This window comes from Neopelma chrysocephalum, unplaced genomic scaffold (genome assembly GCF_003984885.1).
Source record: "Neopelma chrysocephalum unplaced genomic scaffold, ASM398488v2 Primary Assembly neopelma1_97222, whole genome shotgun sequence".
NCBI classification, from domain to species: domain Eukaryota; kingdom Metazoa; phylum Chordata; class Aves; order Passeriformes; family Pipridae; genus Neopelma; species Neopelma chrysocephalum.
Window position 1 is genome coordinate 2,964,389 of NW_020925863.1, and position 26,001 is coordinate 2,990,389.

At 35.2% G+C, this 26,001-nt stretch overlaps 1 protein-coding gene across 6 annotated transcripts in view; it reads left to right on the plus strand.

Moving 5' to 3' along the window:
- COL11A1 (collagen type XI alpha 1 chain) overlaps positions 1 to 26,001 on the plus strand; it is a 134,961-nt gene that overhangs the window by 22,725 nt on the left and 86,235 nt on the right. For 3 of the 6 annotated variants that reach the window (XR_003532310.1, XM_027671820.1, XM_027671822.1), the window contains exons 4-9: positions 494 to 656; positions 13,505 to 13,633; positions 21,568 to 21,684; positions 21,950 to 22,102; positions 22,287 to 22,382; positions 24,568 to 24,813. Coding sequence is in view for 5 of the 6 variants with exons in the window: in XM_027671820.1 (XP_027527621.1) it covers positions 494 to 656; positions 13,505 to 13,633; positions 21,568 to 21,684; positions 21,950 to 22,102; positions 22,287 to 22,382; positions 24,568 to 24,813 (904 nt within the window). In the remaining variant the exon portion in view is untranslated. Of the gene's footprint in view, positions 1 to 493; positions 657 to 13,504; positions 13,634 to 20,406; positions 21,106 to 21,567; positions 21,685 to 21,949; positions 22,103 to 22,286; positions 22,383 to 24,567; positions 24,814 to 26,001 lie in introns of those variants that run through there. The other 3 variants (XM_027671821.1, XM_027671823.1, XM_027671825.1) reach the window with 3 other exon arrangements.

Here is a 26,001-nt window from a genome sequence, read left to right on the forward strand (position 1 = left end):
AGCTATGGGATACATTCAAATAAGGAAAGGAACATAGTAAAATTTTTGTGGTTGATTATACAGAACAAATACTAAAATGTAAATAATAAATAATAAGCTGCTGGGTTAATTATATTTGCTCAAGTAATTCCTTAAGTAATTTGGAAAATCAAACACATGAATAAAAAAAAAATCTACTGTCAGATCAGTCAATCTATAAAATGTAACCACTTATAATTTTAGTTTACTAATGTTCTTTGGGTAAAGCTGCAGAGAAGGTCAGCTTGAATTTTATCTTACATAGGATATTCATAGTGACCTATGGATCAGATTCGTTTGTAGTTAGGGACAGAATGTATGTAGGAAATATTTAAAACTTTGTGCACATTTGTACACATATGAAAAAAGGAAATAAATGGAGACATTTAAAATTTTATCTGACTTGATAAGAACACAATGACCTAGTTTTAAAAACATAAATTACAGTAGAATTGTGTTGGGTTTTTTTTAATAGGTGGCATCGAGTAGCTATAAGTGTGGAGAAAAAAAGTGTTACAATGATTGTTGACTGCAACAAAAAAACTACAAAACCACTTGACAGAAGTGACAAAACAGTTGTGGACACCAATGGCATCACTGTCTTTGGAACCAGGATTCTGGATGAAGAAGTTTTTGAGGTACAAATCAATAACGAACAAATGATATTGAGTGATTTTGTGTTGAGTGAAGTGCTTAATACAAACCAGAATAATTTTATTTATTTAAGTAGATCAAAAGCTGATCTAATTAGAAACTTTGATTTATAGAACCTGTTAGGATAGGCTGAAATTAAAGAGAAGTAAAATAGGGAAGTGTATTGTTGGAAGATTTGATGCATTTTTCTGTCCTTTAGATTATATTTTGTCTGGAAGGGACTTGCTTTTTTTGTCTTTCTACCTAATATTGAGATACCTGAGGTATTTAGGACAATTAGTCTGGGAAAGTTGTGTAGTATGATACTGAATCATTTTCTTTCTGTCTCTCTTAAACATTTGCAGGTATTTGTGCATGCTAAGAATATTTGAGAGCAGGGCAGAAGGACCTAGAAAGTTTTCTGTGTAATATGAATCTGTTATAGTGTTTATCCCACTTATTACTCTTTCCAGTAAATGGAACATACTTTGGCAATAAGGACATATATGTTTCCATCATTTAGTGGCCAAGAAGTACATATAGGAAGGATAAAATACCTCTAAGGAAGTATGTGACTGCCAATCATGAGGCCTTTCTAGGTAGAATCCTTATGTCAACAATTATTTTTACAGGCTAATAATGAAGCTTCTCTAGATCTACACTATTGAGTTTCTTTTACAATATTGTTATAAAACTGTAAGATTTAAATTAAAACTGGAAAATAAGAAAATACAGATCAGTAGTTAACTTCATATACAAAACATCTGTGCTCCATTAATGTCCATTGTTGTAATCCTAGCCTTAAGCAGAACATGTGCTGGAGAATCTGCATAGGTATCAAGAAGGGAAATATGAATTTTGAGTGTGACATTGTGACACTGATTAACCATGAGCTTTTTTAATATGGAAATTTCTGTGATGATTCAATGGATCAACCAGTACGATATGTTTGGTATTTGCAGCCTAATTCACCTGTAGTCCCCAATACAGTTTGCACATCTGAGGGACATTATTTTCCACTTGAAGATTATTTCCACAGGTGCTTTATCTGGGGTGTGACAAGGATTTTTGGTCTCCTCATGGCTAAATTACTTTCTATTTTCATTTTTATTTTTTTCTTAGGTCAGAAACCAAGTCCCACAATATGTGTGTTTGACAATAAATTGTCAAAGTGTGTGCAATGTGAATATGCAATAGTAAAAATAATTCAGAAAAAAATAAAATTAGATAAATTGATTTTTTTTAGTGTTTACATGTGATTTTTAGATTATAACAGAAGCTAAGGCAACAGGCCCTGGCTTGTTCTTGCAAAGTTTGTAACCATTGTAAAAGTTTTCAAAGAGGGATGTTTGGTTTCTTTTAGTCAGTGCAATTGCTAAATAAAAACATCTGTCTTGAGTTTCAGAGGTGCTGAAATGATTATACATAGCTGTTTGAAAATAAATTTTGATGATATGTGCATATAAAGGGAGATATCTGTTTTAATCATTTGCATTAAGTAACATATTTAATAATGAGAAACATTCTAGGGGCCTTTAGTTTCTGAAGATGTTGACTGTTACAATGTTATAGCTGTCCTTTAAATTTTAAACAATTTTAAATATTAAATCATTCAAAAATATGTTAAAAAGAGATTAAAACCATGCCCATCAGAATACAGAAAGGTATAGGCTATCTAAGGAGTTAATAAAATGATAGTTCTGAAAATTTCCTGCTGTGTCATTCTTTTGCCACAAAGGTTATTAGCCATTCAGAAAGAAAGATGAAACTTTGATTTGAGTCATGGCAAAAAATAACTATTTTAAGGCAAAATAATTCCTAGTCTAGCAGTTCCTCCTCAGTGATAGTTTCCTCCATCCTTGCTTTTTGCAGTTGCATATGCAATTCCCTCTGCTCTTTCAATCCCTATAGAGGAACAAGAGAAGGGGAGGGATGTGGTAGAATGCAACTATTTTTTGGAAGAGTCAGTAAGGTTGGATGAAGACATAATTAGCAAATTAAAATTAGCACTTAAAATCAGGATTAGCAGATTAATTGGAGAAACTCAAAAATAACCCTACATTTTTCTTAAAGTCAGCATGGACATGAGAATATAACTTTGACAGAATATACTAGAATGAGTTAAAATTACTATTCTCTGAGGGTTTTTGTCACGTGTGGAAGGATGAGAAAGGAAGGTAGTGGTAGTGATCCTCTGCCAAAATGTTTTGCTGAAATCTTCTACGCTGACATGACAAGTTAGTGCTTCAATTCCAGCTGAGACCCACTAAGAAGAAAGATGTATTTGGACTCAAAAAAGAAATTGTGCACCTAGCTGTAGTCAGTTTAGAGGCTGAATCAGCATTCAGTACTGAGAACAGCAGCATTTCAATCCTTTTAACATCACTATATATTTCTGAATTTCTTCAGTGATTAGGTTTTCTTACTCAACTGAGTACAACTCTTTCCTCTTGTTTTATTCAGAGAAATCAGTTACATCTTGTAAGGCTGTTCTTGTAATTGCTGGGGGTTTAGGTTTAGTCTGAAGTTTTATTTAAATTAGAAGCTTGCAATCTTTGCTTTTGGGATGGGTTTCTGCTTTCTCTTTTACTGTAGAGCCACCATGGGTTCATTTATACCAATGTTCAATTATCTGAATCTTTAGCTAAAAATGTGCTTGTTGAAATTAGAATGTACCTCAAAGTTTAAACCAAGTGCTGTACCATATACATTTTTAATGAATCACAGAATGATAGAATATCCTGAGTGGGAAGGGACTCACAAGGATCATCGAGTTCAACTCCTGGCCCTGCACAGGGCAGCCCCAAGAATCACACCGTGTGACTGAGAGCATTGTCCAAATGCCTCTTGAACTCTGTCAGGCTTGGTTCTGTGACCACTTCTCTGGGGAGCCTGTTCCAGTGCCCAACTACCCTCTGGGGGAAGAAGCTTTTCCTAATATCCAACCTAAACCTCCCCTGCTGTTTCCTTGGGTCCTGTCACTGGTCACCATAGAGAAGCGATTGGTACCTGCCCCTTTATTTCCCCTTGTGAGAAAGCTGTAGACTGCAAGGAGGTCTCCCATCAGTCTCCTCTTCTCTAGGCTTCTCTAAGCCAAGTGACCTCTGTCCTTCAAAGTCTGGCCAAGCAAAACATAATCTAGTTCATTTTTAGTTTGTCTGCTGTTTTTCTACTCTCTACACAGCATTCTTTTTGTTTTCATTAACAAGGCTTTATCCATCCCTTAGTTACTGCTGCTACAATTTCTAAAGTATTGTGCTGTTTCCTGAAACCTGCCTCCTGCTTCTGGTTGTGTCTTAAATATTCTGTTTTTCTCATTCATGGTAGCACAGAGTGATATTTGGTGATTCCATGGGTCTTCTTGTTAGTATTTCTGTGTTATGAACCCTGCTGTATCTTGGGACCACAATAGGCACTGAAGAAACACATAACACAATATGTCTTATTCTGTGTGCAGGAAATTCCAGAAATTAAGTTATTTAGCCATGACATTAGATTTAACTGTTTAAGACTTAAAACTGTATACAATAGACTTTTCGTATGTCATGTATTGCCTAAAAAGAAATACCTGTTGGAATTCACGGCTCTGAGTGTCAGAAGCACTAATATTGTATCCATGAATCATAAAGGCTGTTTTATCTTGGGTAATAATGATTTGATCACAGGAGCAGTGGAGCACTCTTCAGACTCCTCAAACTGAATGGAAATTTAAAAAGTGGAAATAATGAAGCTGTAGATAATTGTAATGAAATCTCAGGCTTCAAAAACCTACTAGTGGAATATGACAGTGTTTCTTTTTGGTCTTGAACCAATTTATGCAGCATAACACAACTGCAAAAAAACCAGTTGCACCTCTAAGGCAATTCACTCCCACTGAAAGCAGAGTTCAGCCCTGTCAGAACCAGTGCTGTGAACAGTTAGATACATCATATGCTCCTGTTCCCTTAGAGAGTGCACCTAAACCTCTGTGTATTCTTCAGTGAGCACATGAGTCAGAAACAGATATGATGACATGACATTCTGAACTCCTGACAATCCAGTTGTATCTTTTTAAAAAACAATTGCTTTTTCAGTCATATTGCTCTAACATATTTGGATGGACCATTCATTTAGAATCCTCAGAACAAATATTATTCCTGGGAGGAATGTTTCGCACTTACTTTAAAACAGTGTTGTATCACTGTGGAACAAATATTCTTTTTTGTTTCTAATTGCGTTTTTTTTAAATTTGTAATACAGAATGTAATGAAATTGCATTTTTGCTATTTCCTTTTCTGGTTTTCTGTTCTTAATATTAAACTCCATTTTCTAGGTAGTTCTCCCATCTTTGTTCTGATTCTAGCAGTCTGGCTATTGCTAAAGCAAGAATATGTTATAGTACACTGGGAAATTTTAAATGCACACATTCTAGTCAGTTGGACATGACTGCTTTGATGAAACTTTCCTATGATGACCTAAAATTTTAGAATGAATAGGCATAATGAGTGTCCAGAGTTCAGGTAGGTCACCACTGAAAGAAGGAAAGGGCTGATTGGTGTTCTAAGAGCATTATAAATGACTACCAGATTTGCTGGTTTTGTATATTCAACACGCATAATACTCTTTGGTAAGTTTACCTACTGCACTAAAGCAAAGAGGCATATTTTTAGTAGTAGTGTCAGAAAAATCATCTGGTTTAGCTTTAAAAGCAAGAAAAATTTTATCTAAAGTATTTTCCAGATCTGGAGTGGAGGTGGGAGTGTGTGTTTTATATGAGAAAATTCTAATTTGGAGTTGCCTGCTGCTCATTCCTGAATATAAGTGCTAATCTGAGATTTTATGACATTGTGCTCAGTTAGTATGGACATCAATATGATGTTAAAAAACAAGATACTGAATTCAAGCCAGCCTTAAGCATCAGGTGCATTTCAATGCTTGAGAAGCAAATGATGAACTGTGATTGTGTCTTAGAATAATAAAATTGTGCTGTCTAGAAACTGTATTATTATTAACTGCCAAATTATGAGATCTTCATTTACACTGCTAAGCCCTTGCTCACTGAAGTGGATCTTTTGATATCAGTGGGACTAATTTGTAAATGCTTGTTTATGAAAGGCTATCACAACATTCCTCAAACTTTTACATGTGTCTTTTGAAATTAATGTCTTCTGTGTTTTCAAATACGTAGTGCAAGAAAGGCTGATTTGTAAGTACTTACTGGAAAAAATGGAAATTCCTAAATAACATTAAAAAAAAAAGAAATTAGTGAGATTCTGGTACATGGCACCTAGTAAAAGAATTTTGAATTGTATCCATTGAAATATGTTTGTAGCTTAAATGTTTGATAAATAATAGGGATCTTTTTATTCTTTGCCAGCTTTAAGGATTTGTCACTCCTCATTTAGTACTGTTGATGTGAATAATACAACAGTTTTTTATAAGTATTTTATAACAAGTTAATAACTAACAGAGTCTTTATGCAGATATTTTCCTATAGGCTTCTTTTGTCTTCAGAACACCACACATCATACCAATGCAATAATTTTTAGGCATTGTGCTGTAAATGAGTATAACAAGACAAAACCTGATGTAAAGACTCTCAATTAAAGCTCAATGAAATCTTTAAAAGCACAGAGTTTATGAGATTAAATCCTTGCAGTAGTAATTGTTAATAAAGGGTTTAGATTTTGATACTAGGCATTAATCTGTTTTCATGTAAAAACACTCATACACTTGTGTACAGAAAAGGATTCCTTCAAATAGCCTGAGCGAGCACTTGAAGATAGACTGATAGTGCCCTGACAGCAATATGATTTAACCTGCAGATTCCTTCAGATGAGGAACCATCCCTCACATATCTGTAAGCATGGGAAGTTCAAGAGTGCAAGTGCAGAAAGGCCATTCATCTGTGTGCATGCTCCCTTAAGAAGGTAACTGCAGCAGAATGGGTAGAGCTTTTACTGACTGATCAAATTTGCTGTACAGCTACTGTAGAATAGAGAAGCCAGCCCAAAGTAAAATGCCCCTGAAGGCAGATGGTGTGAGTGAGGTGTCCTCAGTATCCTCTCTTCCATACACTCCTGTTGAGCTGCACTTCCAGCTCATGTAGACACGGCCAAAACAATTCCCATTATACGTCACATTTAGTAATTGCTACTGACCCACTGAATGTTTAGTGTCCATCAGACTAAAAAGTAATGTTTAACATAAAGGGGACAGAAAGCAAAAAATGTAATAGGTTCCAGGCAAAACTATTTAGAATCAACCTTTTAGATATCAACACTAGGGAAGTGGCCAACTTCCAGCATTGAGAGGTAAAAGGAAAACCAAAATACAAAAAAAAAGTAAAGCAAAGCAAACAGTTTTTCCATTTCAGAGACACCTAATAAAAAAAAAACAGGATTTTTTACAAAAGTTCTCTATTTGGCTTGAGTTTTTTGCTTTTTTCTTTTTTATCTCAAAAAATGGTGATTTGGTGTTTATTAATTTTTTATAGTATTTCCAAACTTATGCTCAAGGAAAAAAGTAAATAATTCCAGTTTCTAATCCTTATTTTTAAAAGCAGGAGTGGGAGAGAAAAAGAAAGCAAAGCTCTGGTAATTCATCAGAATTCAAGTTCATTTTCAAGGAGTATTCCCAAGAAACGGAATGGTCATTTAACTAAACTTTTGTAATTACATTAAATGCAATTACATTTAAAATTAACAACCTGGGCTCAAAAAATGCTGTGTGTTGCATCAGCTCCAACAAATTTAACAGATAGGATTTATTATCACCTCATTTATTATTGTGTGTAATATATTTCAGTTTTAAACACAGCTGTAAGTGAGGTTTCAAAGATACATGAAAATGTGAGAGGTTTGCAGATCTTTTAACAAGCAAGGAAGATGTCCTGGGTCACACGTGTGTGTGTGTGTTCTATGTACACTTGCTATTATATAGGCATTGTAATAAAATCTAATCTCTCAACCAAGAATCACAGTTGACTTTGGTCTGGTTTGAAGGTTAAAAATTATAATTGGTATCTCAAACTATTTCTTAACCAAGCTGAATTTATCCTCCTTTAAGCATTGTATTTCAAAAAATGAAGAAGACATTGATTTCTATGGAAACTTTGACCTGTACAGAATTCCACTTTCATTTATTGCTTTTACAGTGCTTCACTCTGGCAGGCTCTAAATATCTTTCTCTAGCTATATTATGCAATGGGCCCTGGTTATGGAATATTATATTAAAGGCCCTTGGAATTCCTCAATCCCTCAGATCTTTACAGGAAGATTAAATGAATTCTGCAGCAGGTTTTTCTAAGTTCTATAGTAATAATATTCATGCTATCTAGACTTTTGTTCTTTGGAGTCCATAGCTGTACTGTCACAGAACTAATTAGAGAAAGTTGGCACAGGTTAGGATTTCTTTTCATTTACTGAAAAATTCACTTTGTACTTCTTAGGCTTTGGCCATAACATGAAAATGAAAGATATTGATTTTGTTCTCCTGAGTTGATATAGTACCTAGCACTGCTCTTGTTTTGCTTTTATCACCATTTACTTAGACATCTTTAGAATCTAATTATCCTTATAAGCATATAAGAGGTATTCATTTTATCCAGATCATGAATCAGAAAGATGGTATTTTGCTAACACTAACCTCCCACTCTAGTTGTGGAAAGTCTTTTTGAACCTCTAATATAAATTAGACATTTAAGGAATTGCTACGAGTTTGCTTTTTTTTTCCTAAACTGGAAAAAGGTCAAGAAGCTTTCTCCTGATTAAATAATTTTCAAAAACCTCCTTATTTTACTATAAGAAACTACAACTTGGGTTCTCAGTTCTGGTCACATTGTTAAGTATCATCTTATTTGTTCAACTGTCAAGATCACTTGTTCTTAGAAATTATTTTTTAAAAATTTTGAATAATTTTTGAAGTTTGTTTATGTGGAGAAATCCTGCAGAACTTCTCAAGTAACACTTACCTGCTATTTCCTGGACAAAGATCACTTTCACCTGGCAGGGTTATTGTTTCATTAAGATTCTTGTAAAAGATATATCCCCAAAATCTGTCTCTGAACTGTTTGAGTTTCTTGTGGAACTAGACCATAAAATTTTACATACTGGAAGAAGACAATTTCAGCACTGATTCCTTCATATAGTTTCCTTACAACCTTGTAAGAATTCATACTTTTGCCTTTTAAGAATGTGGCAGCTGATAATAGAGATGTCTTTTCTTGATGATAGAAACTTTTAGGTAATAAATAGACTATAAATGGACTACTTTACCGTTGTACTTCTCTAATGTACCATATTTAGAAAGCATTAATAAGACTTCATAGTTAGAAGGAAAAGGGAACGCTTCAAGAAGACAGACAATATCTAGGACATATTATGAAGTCAATTAAGGTAATAAGTAGCCATTGGCATTTATTGCTATAATGATAAAATAATTCATTCCTTACTACTCAATGATTTACATCATTGAGAAAATCTGACACCATATCTAACTGGAGATTTTCCTTGTTCCTATTTCCGCTGTGAATCTAAGAAAGGCTCCAAAAGCTTGGAATCAAATGTAGCAATTATTACTGTAAGGCTAACTAAAGCAATAATTACATGAAGACATAGTCAGAACTGGAAAGAGAATTTGTTAGTTTACTGCTTTCCTGCAAATTGAGTCTCAATTTCCTTTTTTTTTCTTATTCAACACTGTATTTTTTCAATGTTGCAAACTGTTTTCATATCAAGAATCACTGCTTTGTGTTTTTCAGCAAATCCTGGAAATGTCCATGCACGTAAACTTGTTATTCCAGAATGTCACTGTAGAATGTCTGTGAGATTCACAGAGGAATTTTCAATGCATGAATTCACCACACACTTCTCATTTTTAGCTGTGCAGTTCCTTGTTGTAGAGCAGTTAATGTGCGTGAATGTCTGTGCAGTTGTTCCACTCAGCAGGTGTTCTACTGGTTTGAGTATATTCTCCCTGTAGCTCTCCAGCCTCATTCTCTGCCTTTGCTGCTGCACGCAACAAAGAAGTGAATGTTTCCTCAGATCTAAATAACTCCTTTTAATAGTCTCCGGCAGATTTTTTCATATAACCATGAGGCTGATTCAAAAGTCTCTGATTTTATTTATGAGCACATCCCCAAAATAGAGAGAAATTAAAATGTTTATAGACGTTAACCAATTTTATTCCATATTGCAATGAATTATTCAACTATACATTGACTTTGTGAGTTGTGTGTTGGCTTTGACCACTTAATGCCTATTTCAATAAAGAATTTAGGATCCAAACTAAATATTAAGACTTAAAATTGATATGCTTTGCTTCCAAGTGGTTCTTATATGCCTGATGTTAGCTACCTTGCTGAATGTTTCCCTCCATCTCTGGGCAACTAAGGCAGAAATGTAGCTCTCATCTTTCTCATCCCTAATATGCAAATAACATTAAGTATCTGACAAACACTTTAAAATGCATTGTTGTAAGTGTTATCCAGGATAAAAAAAACCAATGTTACAAGGCAGCAGATTATTCTACTTAAGGGCTAAATAGGCTTTTAGCGCTTTCGGGGGCAAGTTAAGCATGCACATTATTACAAGTATTTATATGAAAAAATGGCTCTGTATATCTGCCTGATACTTCAGCACAAGTTCTCTGCCTCTACCTCCTACTATCATCCCGCTCATCTCTTGATGCCAAAGCATAGTGGAAGACTGGCTCAGCAGAGACATGAAAGTCTTTACTTCTATAATATGCTAGAAATTGTGTATCAACTTTGTGAAATTGCCCGAGCAGTCTTTGCCAGCAGATATGGTCATGACAATTTCATAGAGAAGGAAAAAGAACTAATCTATATAGACAGTTGCCTTTCATACTTTTTTTTCCTCAATACACTTCTCAGAATACTTCAAGGATGCTTTGTACATTTTAAACTGTTCTTCTGTCTCCTTCCCTTTGCTCTCCCTCTCTTGCTTTCATTGTCCTATCCTGCATGCACATATGCATATGTTTAGATACCTCAGTGTTGTTTTTAGAGAGCAACTGTTGGAATTCTTAATAACTCATGACTCTATTTATCCATAATTTATTTAAGGTTCTCAGGACTTGTGCAGGTAGATCATTAAATTTATCACTCCAGGTCATGAAATATGACCAGATAATGTGTAGTTTATTTGCAAAAAACTTTTAAAAATTCTATTTTAGTCTCATGAAGTCAAGCAGTTAAAATCAAAGAATGTGTTTGTGAAGACTGAAGTCATTATATGAAAAATTTTCAGAGGGAAAGAGTGTAGATTTGTTCAACAAATACCTTAGAATGATAACTAAATCACAATAATGAACTCTGCAATACTGAGTGTGGAATTTCATGTGCTGAGATGATTGACCTGATCTGAAAGGAGAGCTCTTCTCTGACTATTGAAAGAGGACTGCCAATACTTCACAGAACAAAAAACTCAAGGAAGCCATTTAATTAGCAAAGACAGGAAAATAAAAACAAAAAAATAGAAAAAGAAAAATACTAACTTACTGGAAATATTTTTATAGCAGATGTTGAAGGAAAAAGAGGGAAATTAACATTTGGGTTGCCAAACGTAAAATCAGTTGGTTTCTCAGTAAAATTCTCGCACATGAATAGCCAGTAGCAATTTATGTATTCTGTGCAAGACTTCTGAGGGCCTCCCTCTATGTAGACCCATGACAGGCAGACAGGCGGGGCTGGGAAGTACGGTCAATGGATCAGGAACAGCTTTAACCAATTTAGGGACATCTAAGCCAAGTGGTAACAGCATACTGAGTGCTTCTTGCAAACACACAGTCCAACAAAGCTCGGTGCCAAAATTCCATGGCATTCAAGATCAGCACAAAGCCAGCTCCAGAGTACTGGCTACATTCCCCAACCCGGGCTCTCTTAGGCTGTCACACTGAACAGTAGTTCCAGGAGCAGTTTGGGCATTGCTCGCACTACTTGGCACACTGTGTATGTGATGATCTGATGGGCATCGCAGAGAGCCGTGGATGTTCCAGGGCATAGAGCAAGACAATGACTTGAACTCAGAGTGAGGACAGAGGTTCTACACATCCACCTCTAATGGCTGCTCAAAAGAGTTACCTCTTTTGTCTTTCAGTTGCTAATTCTCTCTAATTTTTTCCTCTGCTTCACTCCATTTTAATTTGACTGGTGAAAGAGGAAGGGCGACCACTTTGGAAACACTTTGTTGGAGATGGGGGATGTGAACCCCAGGCTGACAGTGACTGTATGAAACCTCTCAAAGCACTCAGGCTCTGGAGGGAGTCATGTAAAAAATCAAAAGGGGATTTCTCTGTATGCATAGCAGGTTTTGTAAGAAGATATCCAAATCAGCAAGCGTTAGTGAGCTAAGGAAAGGGACAGTCCAGAACTGCTGTCAGAGAAACAAACTGTGGCATTGGCATTTATTTCTGGAAGCTTAAAAAAAAAATATTCCAAATCTAAGTTAACCTGAGACACGCATGATTCTATAAAGTAAAATGAGTAGAGAATATTGTAAAAAGCAGACTTGTAATATATAACTATTATGTGCTATGAAACTTTTTCCTACTATATGATTAAAAAGATAGTAAAAATATTGTAGAACTAGGAAAATTGCAGATTCTTTTTCTTTTTTTCTTTTATTTTTTGTCAGTTTGTGGAAATTTCTTTATGTGCTTATTTCTTTGGGTTTTTTCTCCTTTTGAAAGGAAGAAGTGTTACCATTATTCTTTATTATTTTGAAATGTTCTACAGTTTTCTTACTTTGTTAAAGGTTACTATTATCATAGATGTAAAGAAATTTTGGAAATACTGAGAGAATTGTGAATTTTCACAGCTGTAGATTTCCATCAGTTATGATATCTTTCCTTAGAGATGAAACAGCTACAGGTGTACTAACAAATTTAATAATTTGCCCCTATTTTGGGTAAAACCAAAATAAAATTACATTAGAAGTATATAAAAGCTTAAAAATCCCCCTCCTTCTGGGGAAATAGTGAGAGATTAAAATTAATGGATTTTGACCAAGAACATCTGCCAATTTTCAACAAGCTTATTATTTTGAGAGCATAAGAAGCTCCTGGATGAGGAAATTTATAGTGGAAATGTTGGCAGGAATTTACCTAACACTGTTTAAATAGTACCACTATGTTAAGAAATACACTGGATACCAGACAGCTTTCTGTGGAAAATGATAAACATACAAGGTCTCTGCAGGGGATCTCAGCAGAGCCATTTTTTATATCCAGAATAGTGGATCCCTTTACTGTGATGTTTTTATGCATGATATATGGCAATAGAAGCAAAAATAACATTTGTTAGCAGTTAAAAGTTTTTTTTAACACATTCTGCAGTGTGTATTTACACAGTGCTCACTTAATTATTTTTTATTCCAATAACTGTGTCTCTGGTACAGACTTTTTTATTTTATTTTATTGTCTCCTTCTTTGAGAGTACCGATGTGATGCAAACTCTCAGAATTACACTGTTGATCACTTGCATGCTGAGCTGCATGCTGGTAATAGGAAGTGCCCTGAATTAAATCTTAGGAATTTAGACTGGTTTCCAGTAAAGAAGTAAACAAACAGCAGGAAAATGACAGAACAGGAGTTACACATTCCCACCAGACATCATTTTAAGCCAGAATTTTGCACCTAGTCCATTCCGCATTAATTTGCATTGTTTTTCCATGTGAACAATGTTTAAGATGTTTTCCATAATAGCGGCAGAAATTAAGTATGATATTAATAACCACAGATGGTAATAACTAAGTATTATGTGCCTGGTTTTTTTCTGAATGCAAACTGTACCTCTGATGAATTGTAGACTATCTTTGTTTCTGTTATTTAATCTGCGTATGCTTTCCTGCAGGGTGAGATCCAACAGCTGTTGATTATAGCTGATCCCAGAGCTGCATTTGACTATTGTGAGCATTATAGCCCAGACTGTGATTCCCCAGTGCCCAATGCTGCTCAGGCTCAAGATCCTCAAGTTGATGAGGTGAGTAGTCAGTCACATATTACCAGACTTATTGCACATTAGCGGTTGTGCTGGAGACAAGTTACAAAGGAGCACTTCCAGATAAATGATACACATTGTTCTAGAAGTGAAGGAAACAGGTTACAGGAGTGCATTCATTTTTGCTGTCCATTTATTTATGTCAAGCATTTGAAGGAACCTCTCACACCGGTGGTATTTGAACAACCACCATTCTCAGTGAAGTTAAACTGTAATTCTTTTTTAAAATTATAGCAGTATGAGTTTGTTTACTTGTATCTATTTGTCTTCGGTGTATGTTTATGATTTCAGTGATGCAGAGTATTAACAATGCCACATTTGTAAGGAGCTTTGGATATTCTACGATTGTAACCGTCTTCTGTTAGAAATACCATGTGTTTTAGTGAGCTGTGTGCACAAATGCATGTGCACACAAAATTGTTTCAGCCAGTTCCACTCTTAGCAGGTTGACCAACAGGCACAAAACAGAGTAGAAACATGAAAGGTGTTAATAGAAACTATTTGTCACTGTAGACAGTTCTAACAGCCATGAACTGAGTCATTCACTGAGGTCAAGATAGTTCCCCAGACTAGAGCTCTGAGCATCAGAAGTTGTATGTATTGCTGTACGCAGATTCTAAGTACTTGCATTAAATTGTTTAAAGTGAAAAGCATTTGCAAAATGTACCTAGTTGTGATTAAACTGGGCTCTGGACAGCTAGTATGCAGTCAGCAGTGTGTGATCTGAGTGGTTATTACTACTGATTGCTCAAGAGATCATTAAAAACTTGCTGAATTGTTCTTGGATGCATGCTTTGAGCCTATTTCAGGACTGAACTTTTCCTGAGTACACGATAATTTTATTTGTTGTCACTGTTTATTCTATCTGACTGAAAATTATGTCAGCAAGAGACAGAGGTCCATAGGGCCCAGAACTTATTTCAAAGGGACTCCCTCCCACATCCATTGCATCAGAGTTGTTGTTCAAGATGTGTCAAGTCAATCACACATAGGCAGAGGCCTTTACACTCCTTTACAGTGTATGGAGTCTGATGTCTTCATGGGGACTCCATAAGACTTCTATCTGTGTGCCTGGCTACCTAGATCTTCATATTCCAAAACAGAACAGATTGAAAGCATATTGTTGATAATTTATGCAAACAAACAAAAAGCAAAATATTTTTTTTCTCATTAGTGCATTTAAAAGAAATTTTAATGTTGGTTGGGAACTTTCCCCGGCTTTGCTGCTATTTGGCTTAGCACTCTGATTCTTTCTCTTTCCTGTGTGAAGACCTCGAAGCTCTGTGGGAGCAGTTTAGGTTCAAATAGATGCATGCCAGTGCCCTTCCCATAGAGAATGCTTCTATCCCTCTGTGTTTGGTTCCCACTTCTTCAGAACTGCCATTCAGCATGCAAATGAGAAAACAGTAGATAAATAGTAATATCAACACAGTTTACTCTGTTGTTTATTATAATTTATTTCCATCTTCAAGGCATGTTTTGAAGCTTTCCTTGTTTTTGCTTGTGAATACCCATATATGAATCTCTATAACTTGTCAAGTACAGGCTTATGACTCAGCAGTTGTCACTACACAAAAAAGTGTTGCCTAGAAGTTCAGTAATCATTTTTTCATGTTGAATGTATAATTAGGTTTCAAGAATCAAATATGGGTCTGAATTGTGCTTTAGAACTATCAAGATTACTTTTCTTAAGGAAGACACACACCCATGCTTTTCTTATAAATACCTTGTGAACAGTCTGGACTTTGTCTTGTTTTCAACCCCCTTTCTACTATAAATGGAAATGTGTTAAATTCCTTTCCAGTTCAATCACATATGCTTGGCCAGCTCACAGAAATTAGAGCTGAGAAAGACCTAGCCAGTCTTCATTGTCCTCGATGCTGGGCAGTATATTTTCTTGAGTGTCATCAGGTCTAGTTTTCAAAGAACCCATCTATCAGGCTTTCAGATCTTCTCTTGGAAGATTATTCTGCAACCCAGTGAATCACACCATCTGACTTCTGCTGAAGAAATTGCTCCACAAAGGAATTTGGCTTCCTTTATTTTGGATCTGTCCCAAACTAATGGATTACTTGAAGACATAAAATGTTTTCCTTTAATGAAATGAGCTTGGTAAAGTAAAGGTGCAAATGACTCCCAAATATGTTGACTTGGAGCTTTCAGGCATCCTTTCAGAACATGTTAATTAGTGTTCTTTCAGGTGTTTGACTGAACAGAAATACTAGTTTTCTGAAAAATATGGAAAGATAATTATGTCATCTTTAGAACTGCAGTTAGCTAACTTAGCAGATATTTAAAGCAGTGATCTTCCTAACTCTCTTTCTATGGATATATAGACTTTTTATTTAAGGAAGTAACATAATAAAGAACCTTAAGGGTCTTATTCTTCTTTTGACACAGACTGTCTTTGGAAACTGAACATTTTGTTCTTATCTCCTTTTATCTCCTTTCTTTTATCACTTTTATGAACAATATAAGGACTATGTGGTAGAAGAGGCCATCCAGTTCTTTTAACTTTTATTCTGCCCTAAGATTGACATTTTCTAACATTTATTTATTTATATTACTGCAGCTGATTTTCAAAACTCTCATCTTGCTTAGCATCCTTTATTTTATTGCATTTTGTAATGTCTTAGTGAGCCTAGAATGTTTCAGTCATCTTTGCCTCTTTAGTTTGCTAGATGATTTAGCATAATCTTTAGGCAATGGAAAAATTGGGCTTATGACAGTTCTTTGTTATTATTAATTTAATCGTGCCAGTTCTTTATATTATTAATTCTTTTAATTTGGAAATTTAAAGCAAATATTGCTAAAATCTATATTTTGGAATAGGAGGTTAGGTTTTTAGAGTATGGATAGCAGAAGAATTGGTTTTCAAAGTCAGGTTTCCTTCAGAATATAAAGTCATTTAACAGTTGAAATACAGGCCTTGCATCCTGCTGATCCTCTGCTTCTAAAATACATCTGATGAAGAAAACAGTTCATCTCTTTAATTGGAATTACATGATGATCTGGTAGTGTAATATAATCACTCTGGTAAAGAAAGCATGAGGTAATAATGGAAACATTTCGTCCCATCAAGAAGCAGCAGGTTTTATTCTTCCTTTCATTTGTAAGAAAACAGTCATATGCAATATTCATTACAAGAATGGCTGTTCAGTAACTATTGCTGGTCTTACAATAGCAGAAAGAAGAGCAATAGGAAGAAAATTGCATCACATTTGAGGTGTGTGTTATCTGACATCTCTGAGCTAAAATCTCTCACCAAGTTCCACCTATTGAAGATCTAATTTTGAGTCAATCTTTTTGATATTCATGTGAAACCACTGTGAAAGTTAATGCAGTATATATATTTTGCTATAACTGTGAGCACTTGGTGCTAACAACAGAGCTTTCTATCCCTGATTTCTCACATCTGTAACCATTCCATTATATAGCAGTATTAAGGTTTAGGTAGACTTTCATAGGCAGATCTCTGGAGCAGGATTGAAGTAACACTGCACATCTGTGGTAGGTGTATTTTACACTTGGCTATGTCAGTATTCATAGGAGGATCATCAGAATGATCCACAAGCTGAATGCCCCTTTAAATCCCATTCCAGCTTCTTGATTCTCTGGGTGCATTCCTGGCCAGTAATATCTTTGGTACAGAGCTAAAAAACCAAATTACACTCTTTTCAACTATACTCGTCATCCTGTCATACTTGCTTTCATTCCATGCTTTGATTTCTTGCTAGAGTTAGTAGTCTTTATTAAATTCTGAAAGTGGCAGAAGTTACTTTTCCATTTGCATTAATTAATGTAGAAATTCTAGATGCTTTCTCTTAAGTATTCCAGAGCCTACTTATTGTCTTTTCTTTGATTAGCAGTGCAACCATGACGGATCTCTGTGAACTCCCCAAATTCTGTGAACTAATAGCAGGGCCTGGGTTTTGCACTCAGAAATGGTAGCATCCAAAATGTAAAGACACTTTTCTCAAGCTTTGTTGAGGCCTCAAACTGAATGGATCATACTCCTCTCTCTGGTTATCTGATAAAGGTGACCTTGTGGTTGTGTAGCTCCAGAAAAAGAAGGGATGTGTGCCACATATCCAGTCTTGACTGTCAATGGAAGGGTGAGTGTGAGTTGCCAGCTTCACAGCAGGTGACTAAAGCCATTAAACCTCTCCCTGGTATTTGTAAATTTAACTCATTTAACTGACCAGTCCTTCAATAGTTCTGTTGTCTTATCTTAAAAACAGGGAATAGCCTTCATCAGGTGGAGCTGATAAACTCATGCTGTGAGTAAATCATATTTCTAAAGTATATCTTTACACCATTTAGGGATGTAGAGATGCATTCCTCTATCTGGACAGATTGTGCCTCAGGAAATACACCTGGAAGATTTTGCATCTGTATTTCACTATTTGCAACGGGACTCATGCAGTGCAGTATAGTACAAAACATACTCTAAGTCTATTAGCTGGTGTGAAAGATAAGGGTTGCTGATCTTTCAGAAGGAAATGTCTGGAAAGGAAGGATTGCTAAGAATAAGATTTATCTTGTGGAAAGTTTAGAACTACTACATATTTCCACTTTTCCTCCTTGTATCGGCAGGACTGCAAAGTACTGAGATTTAGAAACTACTTGAATATGGTTTCAGCAAGGTGACCACATGTCTGAGCTTGTAAATGCAAGAATTTTTGTAATACCCCTCAGATACTGTGCTCTTAAAATGGAGGATCTTACTTGCTTGCTTGGCTGTAATCTGAAACCAGCATGGAAACTGTCATTCCCCACTTCTCACCCATCCGTGTTCTTTCTGTCTGTGTGCCTGAATATCAGTGCAACCACTTTGATCACATTTTGCATATGTCAAGAAAGTTTCACTGTCTTTAACAGAAATGAGTGGAGCACAACACCCAAAAGTATTTTCTGTGTGATTATACATGATGTAATAGATCTGTCCACATATTTGTGCTGATTTGTATGTTTTCTAGTTCTCATTCATAAATGTCTGACTTTTCAAACTAAGCCTCTTAGCATAAATATCAATTTATTCACCACTTTCTTTTTTAATACTAGCATTTTAATACTGGCATTGACACAGATAGTTTTCCTTTCTTTTCTTTTTTTTTCCCCAGTCAACATTTCTGTTTAGTTTATGGCCTCTGAAGAACTATTTGTAACCCACTGTTGCAATTTTTATTAGTCACATAGTTGGCACAATTCAGCACAGCCATTCGGCTTACCATGAGAGAAGCCATACTACTGAGATTTGCAAAACAATTATAATCCTGAGCAACATAGAGCTATATTTAAATTGTTAATTGGTCAAAGTGACTGCTGGAATGAACACTTACAGTTTCTGAATGGATCTACAATGCTTACTAAAAAGGAATCTATGTGCCTGGAAGTTATTAAAACAAACTCCTAACAGTATATTTAAATCTGGCTAAAGACACAGTAATTCTCTTCAAAATGTTCCTCCACTTACCCCTTAAGATATTGAATATTATTTAACATAGGTAGTGTCTATTGTTTTGGTACCAATAAAAATTGTGTAGCTGAGTGTTTGATTCATGGGGTTTGGCTGAGGAAACACTTAGAAGTATGTAATGGGTTATCACTGTTAGGGTGGAATAACTGAATATAGAGAGAGATATTTTTTTTTTCATAAATAAATCTAGTTTGCATGGACTTCTTTAGAGAAGATTAATGAATCAGATTTTATGCATTTGCATACATTTTTATAATTCTCAAAGACATACCACAATTTCAATGCTATTCGGTAACTATTTTAAAAAGTCCTTTATGTGGCTGCGTATGGTTTCCTAGAAACTTGCCATTGTGTTTTGTTTTTTGGATGGCACTGGCATACTTCATTAGAAACAAGCTGTTTTGAGTTGCATTTCCAGAACTGCACAAGCCGGAAAACATGTTTTTATATTTTGTGTATATTTATATATTTTATATATTTGCATATATTATATATATACACAAATATATCATCACTGCACGTGAGGCCCTTGGACAATACTATTTATAAGTCAAACAAGTTTCTTTGACTTCACTGGGGTTAGCACTGAATAATAATTTGCTGAACAAGGAGAGAGTAATCATATATTACTTACCATGTTTAAGTCTAAAATGCTGCTGGTTTTAAAAGTATAAATAGTATCAACTTACCTTGGTAATGCCAAAGATACCACTGATGAAAACAAAGCATTGATTAATTATATGAGACAGATACAAAGTGTCCATATACTTCCCAAAGAGGATATTCTCCACCTAAAATGATGTTTTGTTATTTAAATATAGTTTGAAATGCTCTTATTAATGTGCAGTATAGTTTTGAACGAGTACCGAAATATGTTACATCCTTTCTTTACGTTCATCGTATCTCATAACTAACCAATTTATATGTGCATGGGTAGAAATAATCAAAAGGACAATCAAGCAAAAAGCATCTGACTTCTGAAAAAAAAATCTGTACCTTCTTTTTAAGAAAAGCTGTTATCATAGTAAGCCTCTGAGGAGCCACAGAGGTGAAGTAACAGAAACCCATGGAAAGGGATTTTTAAGCGATTAAGGCCTTTCAGTGTTAGTCTTATAATTGCTGAGAAAATCAACTTCTGTGCACTAAAATCATAAGGAAAAGAATTTTGTCAAAAATCATTGCCAGAGAAAACAGTTAAACCAGTGCTTTGGTCACATGGTAGAATATATTTTGGAATATGGAGATCTGTAATTTCATCTGTAATTTCTTCTAAAATGCCAATCTCTTTCTGATGATAATGGCTTCTATGAATCCTCAGACCATTTGGAAGTGTAATGTACTAATTCATCAATCTAATGAAACAAACAGATATTGTCTTCATTTTACGGACAATGATGCTGGCTTGTAACAGGAGAGAGGAGATTTCAGAAGTGGCTAGTTCACATGAGGCACATTTGAGTATTTCTTCCTAAACAAGGGAAAGCAAACACTTATCCAGGCTCCGGCCACAACTCCACCTTCTTTTGAATCCCTGGACACATAAAGTGAACTGATAGCAACCAGGAGACTGCTTTAATTTACCAGACTAACCAGTTCCTGTAGCTTCAAGCGTAAGATTGTTTGAAGCGGCCCTTTCTTCTCAGCTGTGATGAGTAGTCCTTGGTGCACATAATATCAAGACCAGTATCTTCATAGCACAGCCACGAGTACAGCTCAGGAGTTTCTGGCGCCCTAGGTTATGTTCACAACATCACACAAGCCAATTCTAAAGCTATTTTCTCTTATAAAAGTTTTGTGTGCCAAATCTTCATTTGATACTAGTTATTACAGATGCAGAGCTGTGGAGCAATCTGCAGAAGCTGAATCTGAAATGAAATTATACCCGTGAGGCATTTGCTCAGGCAATGTGTACCGTGGAACCACCCTGGTTTTCAGAACTCTACAACAAACAACAGGAAGATAGCCGTATTTATTTGTGAGTTGTGGCTTCTTTCCTGTATCTGAAATTATTTACCCTATTCACGTCAGGTATTGACATCTCTGCTCTTCTGGTCACCTGAAAAAATACGGGTAAAAGAGTACAGGTAGAAAGAGGCATTATTTAAAATTTAAAGATTAAGTAAATGTATGATTTCATTAAAGATCTCTTGGTGCTCTCAGTAATCAAAATTATAGTTGATTCTTCTTTGCAGTCCAATAAAAGAGAAGTTTTTTCCTGGCACTACTACTTACTTTTTTATTACTTTTGTATTGTGCTTTGAAAGAAATAAGAAATTGTATTTTTCCCCCAAATGAATAATTATATTGAATTGTTCATACTAACTTAATTTTGTTAAACTTTACTCCTAAGTAAAGGTTAAGATGCTTTCCATTATTGCTAATCTAGTATGCTACCACTAACATAGGAATGCCTGATATTTTTCCATTTACAATGTAGTACACACCAGAAGATTTTATCGAATATGACTATGAGTATGGGGATGCAGATTATAAAGAAACTGATTCTGTAACAGAGGGACTCCCACTGTTCGAAGAGACAGTAGCACAAACAGAGGTAACAGAATCTGATCTGTTTGTTGTGTGGTGTCCAGCTGTCCCCTACCACATGGTTTGTCAATTTGTGTCTTCTGTATATAAGCCTAATGTTTTCCTTTCACTCATTCCTTTGCTCTGTAGCACTTGCTTTCAGTTGGAGATGGAAGGTCTCACGGCTGACAGCATTCATCTCGCATTTGGTTACCCTTCTTTCATTCATGCTATCTCAATTTTCTTTTCATTTTATTTATGTTTTTCCATTCCATCTTTCATAACGTTTGCAGAAAAAGAAAGCCATGGCCAAAAAGAAGAAGAGGACAGTGGCCGCTAGCTCAAAGGAGAAACCCCAAAAGGCCACAACAAAAAAAACTGAAAAATATGCAGCCAAGAAGAAGAAAAGTTATCAAGCAGCAACAAAAGACAAACTAGGGGTAAAGGTAGCCAAGAAATAATCAAGATCTTTCCCAGACCAAGACTGGAAGATCTCTGATAATAAGAAAAAATTTACCTAACCCCACTAGATGAATACATCTGGCTAATACCATAACCTGAATAAAAGTGATACCTCTTGAACTTTTCATGCATGATTTTTTTTAATAATTTACTTTTCTTTAATACTAGGCAAATGTTGTTGATGGCTTTCAAGAGTACAGCATAGCTGAAAATGACTATGGGCCCCTGACAGAAGCTCCCTCCAGAACTACTGAAGCAAATGAGGTAATAAGGACTCTCGAGAAAATACTTGTTCCATCAGGTGCCGGTGATCAAAAAAGTAGAAACGCATTTTAAAAAGATGAATGTCTAGGTGAAAGATACATACTATAAGAACAGTTAATGTGGTTTTATGCTTTCTCAGCCAATGTCAGAAAGTACTGTTTTCTTGGGCAGAACTCCCTTTAATTCTGTAGAGATCTGCTGAATCTTCAGACTGCGGAGTTCATGATTCTGGAAATCATTCAGTGATCTATGCTGTGGGAATGTAGGGTTGTTGCATTCAGTGTGGATGTGAATGGAGCTATGTCTAGCATAAACTAGGTTAGATACTAGACATAGTCCTCCTGATCTAATAGGAAGTGGGGTCTCCAGTTTTTCCTTTCACTCTAAAGGTGTAGCATAAAATGAGCCTAGCACAAGACAAAGAGTTGATGTAACCATAGCAGCATGTGGAAGTTGAGTCAGAAGCCATCATTTGCTTTTCACAGTTCTTCAGCTAACAAAACCAAATTATTAGCTTTTCATTTGTTCTAGTCAAAAGAAACATTATATTTTGAACTGTCAAAAAGATAAAATTATTATTTTTACTTATGTTAGAAAAGACATTTTTAGAAAGCCACAATGATAAGCCTAGACATTATTTTGTTAAAATTACTACACCTAAGCCAATGTTGATTAATATGTCCACATATTAATTAATGCTAGTGTTAGAAAAATGATGGCTGATTGTAAAAAATATTGTTTTCATTTTTCTTTTACCTTTTCCTTTCAAAATTAAGATATGTTGCTTAAAAGATGTACAAAACTCCCCCTCCCCCACTTCCCCTGAATATTCGAAAAGAGGAAAAGAGTCCCCATTTGTTTTTCTGGTTTCCATCCTATAAATCTTGAAAGGTGAAGGTGAATTAAGGTATGTTTTACTCATTCTACTGTAAAAAATTCTTGTGTGAAATCTCATGTTTGCTTCTCACAAGTTGTTTGACAGAGGTATATCTAAATGATTCAGTTTCTTGGGCATTTATAAGCCAATTTTACAATCATAGAGTTGTAATGAGGTAGATTGAAAGTGCTAAATGCTCTCCTTGGTGAGAGCAGTTCTACATAAAGGTTAAATTTGGCTTAGATTTGGTTCAGATCTGTGGTTGCTCTGGCTGTAAGGCAAAAGTCTTACTCCTGTAGGTAATGGAATTAGGTAATTGTTAAATCAGAATCTGGCCTATTTGAATTGCAGTATGTTTCAATATCATGATTAAATCGAGATTTTTTAATTACTCTCTATGTTGAGTAGCTTCTTAATATTTTTAAGACCATACAAGTTCATATTGTCTGATAATTTAGAATATCCATTTCACATTAGCAATATCTGAAATTTGATTTCTTTCAAAATTATCCTTTCAAGAGACCTCTGTAATAGAATAAAGCAATCCTCTTTTATTTCACAAATGGTTTTGTACATCTCAAATATAGCATTCTTTTAAACTGCTTTAGTGCTTTTAAGTTGGTTGCTTGGTTTGACAGTTTACATACTCTTAAGATGAAAACTTAGTTTCCAGAAATGTTAAAATTAATCTGAATTTTGCATGTGGTACTTGACTTAGACCAAAAAGTATGTAAATTACCATGACACATATGAGCCATGACTTTTATTGATAAGTAAACTGTAAAATCATTAATAAGAGAAAAGAGGTTTAATCTCAGCAGTGGTATTTATAGCCATAAAATAATGAAAAGGGCTGGGCTTAACTAAAGTGATTCTTGCACTTCCTCCGCATTGCTATTGTAAAAAGACTTGAATTTATTCGTTGCTCATTGCATATTTTCATTCATTCAAATGCTTGTAAGTGTGAAACCAAGCAGGGAAATTTAGCTATATTTGGCACTAAAGTAACATTAAGCAAACAGTACACATAGTACTGGATATATTGAATTCAGTGGTTTTGGAAATAAAAAACCAAAGCCTATGAAAACATTACTTCTTTGTACTACTTATACAAAGATCTTTTAATTACTCTGAAAGGCTGCACTTCCATTCCTTCAGACTCTAATTAAAAGACAATATGCTGTAGTTCTACTGTTCTTTCTTCTTTTGACAAGTCATCGTGGTGGATCAGCATATGCTTACATTGCTTTACTAACAATAACCCACATATTCCTCCTATTTCCAAATCTTTGCTACTGATACGAATAGCAAAATCCTGTTGAAGAAGTATTTGCTGAAGAATACATAACTGGAGAGGATTATGATAAAAAAACTGAGGCAACTGAATATGGAAGCAGAGGAGTAGACCTCAGTGAATCTGATCTGCTGGTAGATGGAGATTTAGGCGAATATGATTTTTATGAATATAAAGAATATGAAGAGAAACCAACTGATTCCACTAATGAGGAGTTTGGTCCAGGTGTTCCTGCAGAGACCGATATCACAGAAACAAGCGTAAGTTGATTGGAGGCATAATGCAGATTAATTTAATTTAGCAATTACTTTCTAATTATACAGTCTCAGAACTGCACAGACCCTGATCCAGAGCTCCTTGTAACTATTAGATATATTTTCACTTTTGATAGGCTTTGAATCAGGGCCATCCTCTTGTTTTAGTACTTCTGAACTTTTTTATTTTTATTAAATGTAAGATTCTTATCTCATTTGATAAAGGGAACAAGGGAGGGCTGAAGATGGGAGGGAAAGGAAAGGAAAGAAAGGTGGAATTCAAAAAAATAAATTATAAAATGAACAGTTTTAAAAATCTGTCTAAACTAGAGCTAAAGCTGGAAAGAATGTAATTTCTAATGCAGGTGTAAGTGCTATAATTAATATTTTTATATGATTACCCCAAGAAGTTAAAATGCATGTAAGTGTCTAGAATCCTATGGCTTTTGCTACTTTCCAAGGAGAAAATTCATGAGTGGGAAGGTGAAAGTCTGAACCCTTTCATGAAAATAAGCTTAGTCAATGGTGACAGGTTTATGATCCTGCAGAAGTGATTTAACAGCTCTGTATATATAAAGAAAGATAGGATGACATGGTGGATCCTGTGAATCATGCTCTTTTTTCTGAGTTTTATAGCTCTATCTTTCCCCCTGACTTAATCACAGGCTAAACAGCAAGGATTTAACTTTCCTTTAGTTGTGCCAAGATCCTTGTTTACCAGTTTACCAGACTGTGGAAGCTGCAAAGAAAAGTAATATGGCTAAGACTGGAAGGAAAAAAATTCCCATTTGGATTTTTTAATCAGGAAGACCCTGAATATAGTAGAAAAAGATAATTTTGTTTGCAGTATTTGCTCAGTATTATCTTTATTTTCTCCTCACAAAGTCAAAACTTACATTTACGAAGGATACAAGAAATAACAGCAAATGCTGTAAGGTTGCTTTTCCCTGCCAACCTTGAAACCCATACTACTTTTACTGCTCCTTTCTAAACCCTGTTGGGGTCATTGTATTTTTTAATGATCCTTATCTGTGCAATGTGATACAAGTGTACTCTTTTCCTTCTAGCCCAGATGGGGACACTGTGGCAGAATGACACAGAAAAGGTCAGATTATCTGCAAAGCAAAGAGCCCATAAGGCACCATTTGTGCCTGCATTAAACAAATGACTGTGTAGACTCTATCCCCTGGTGTA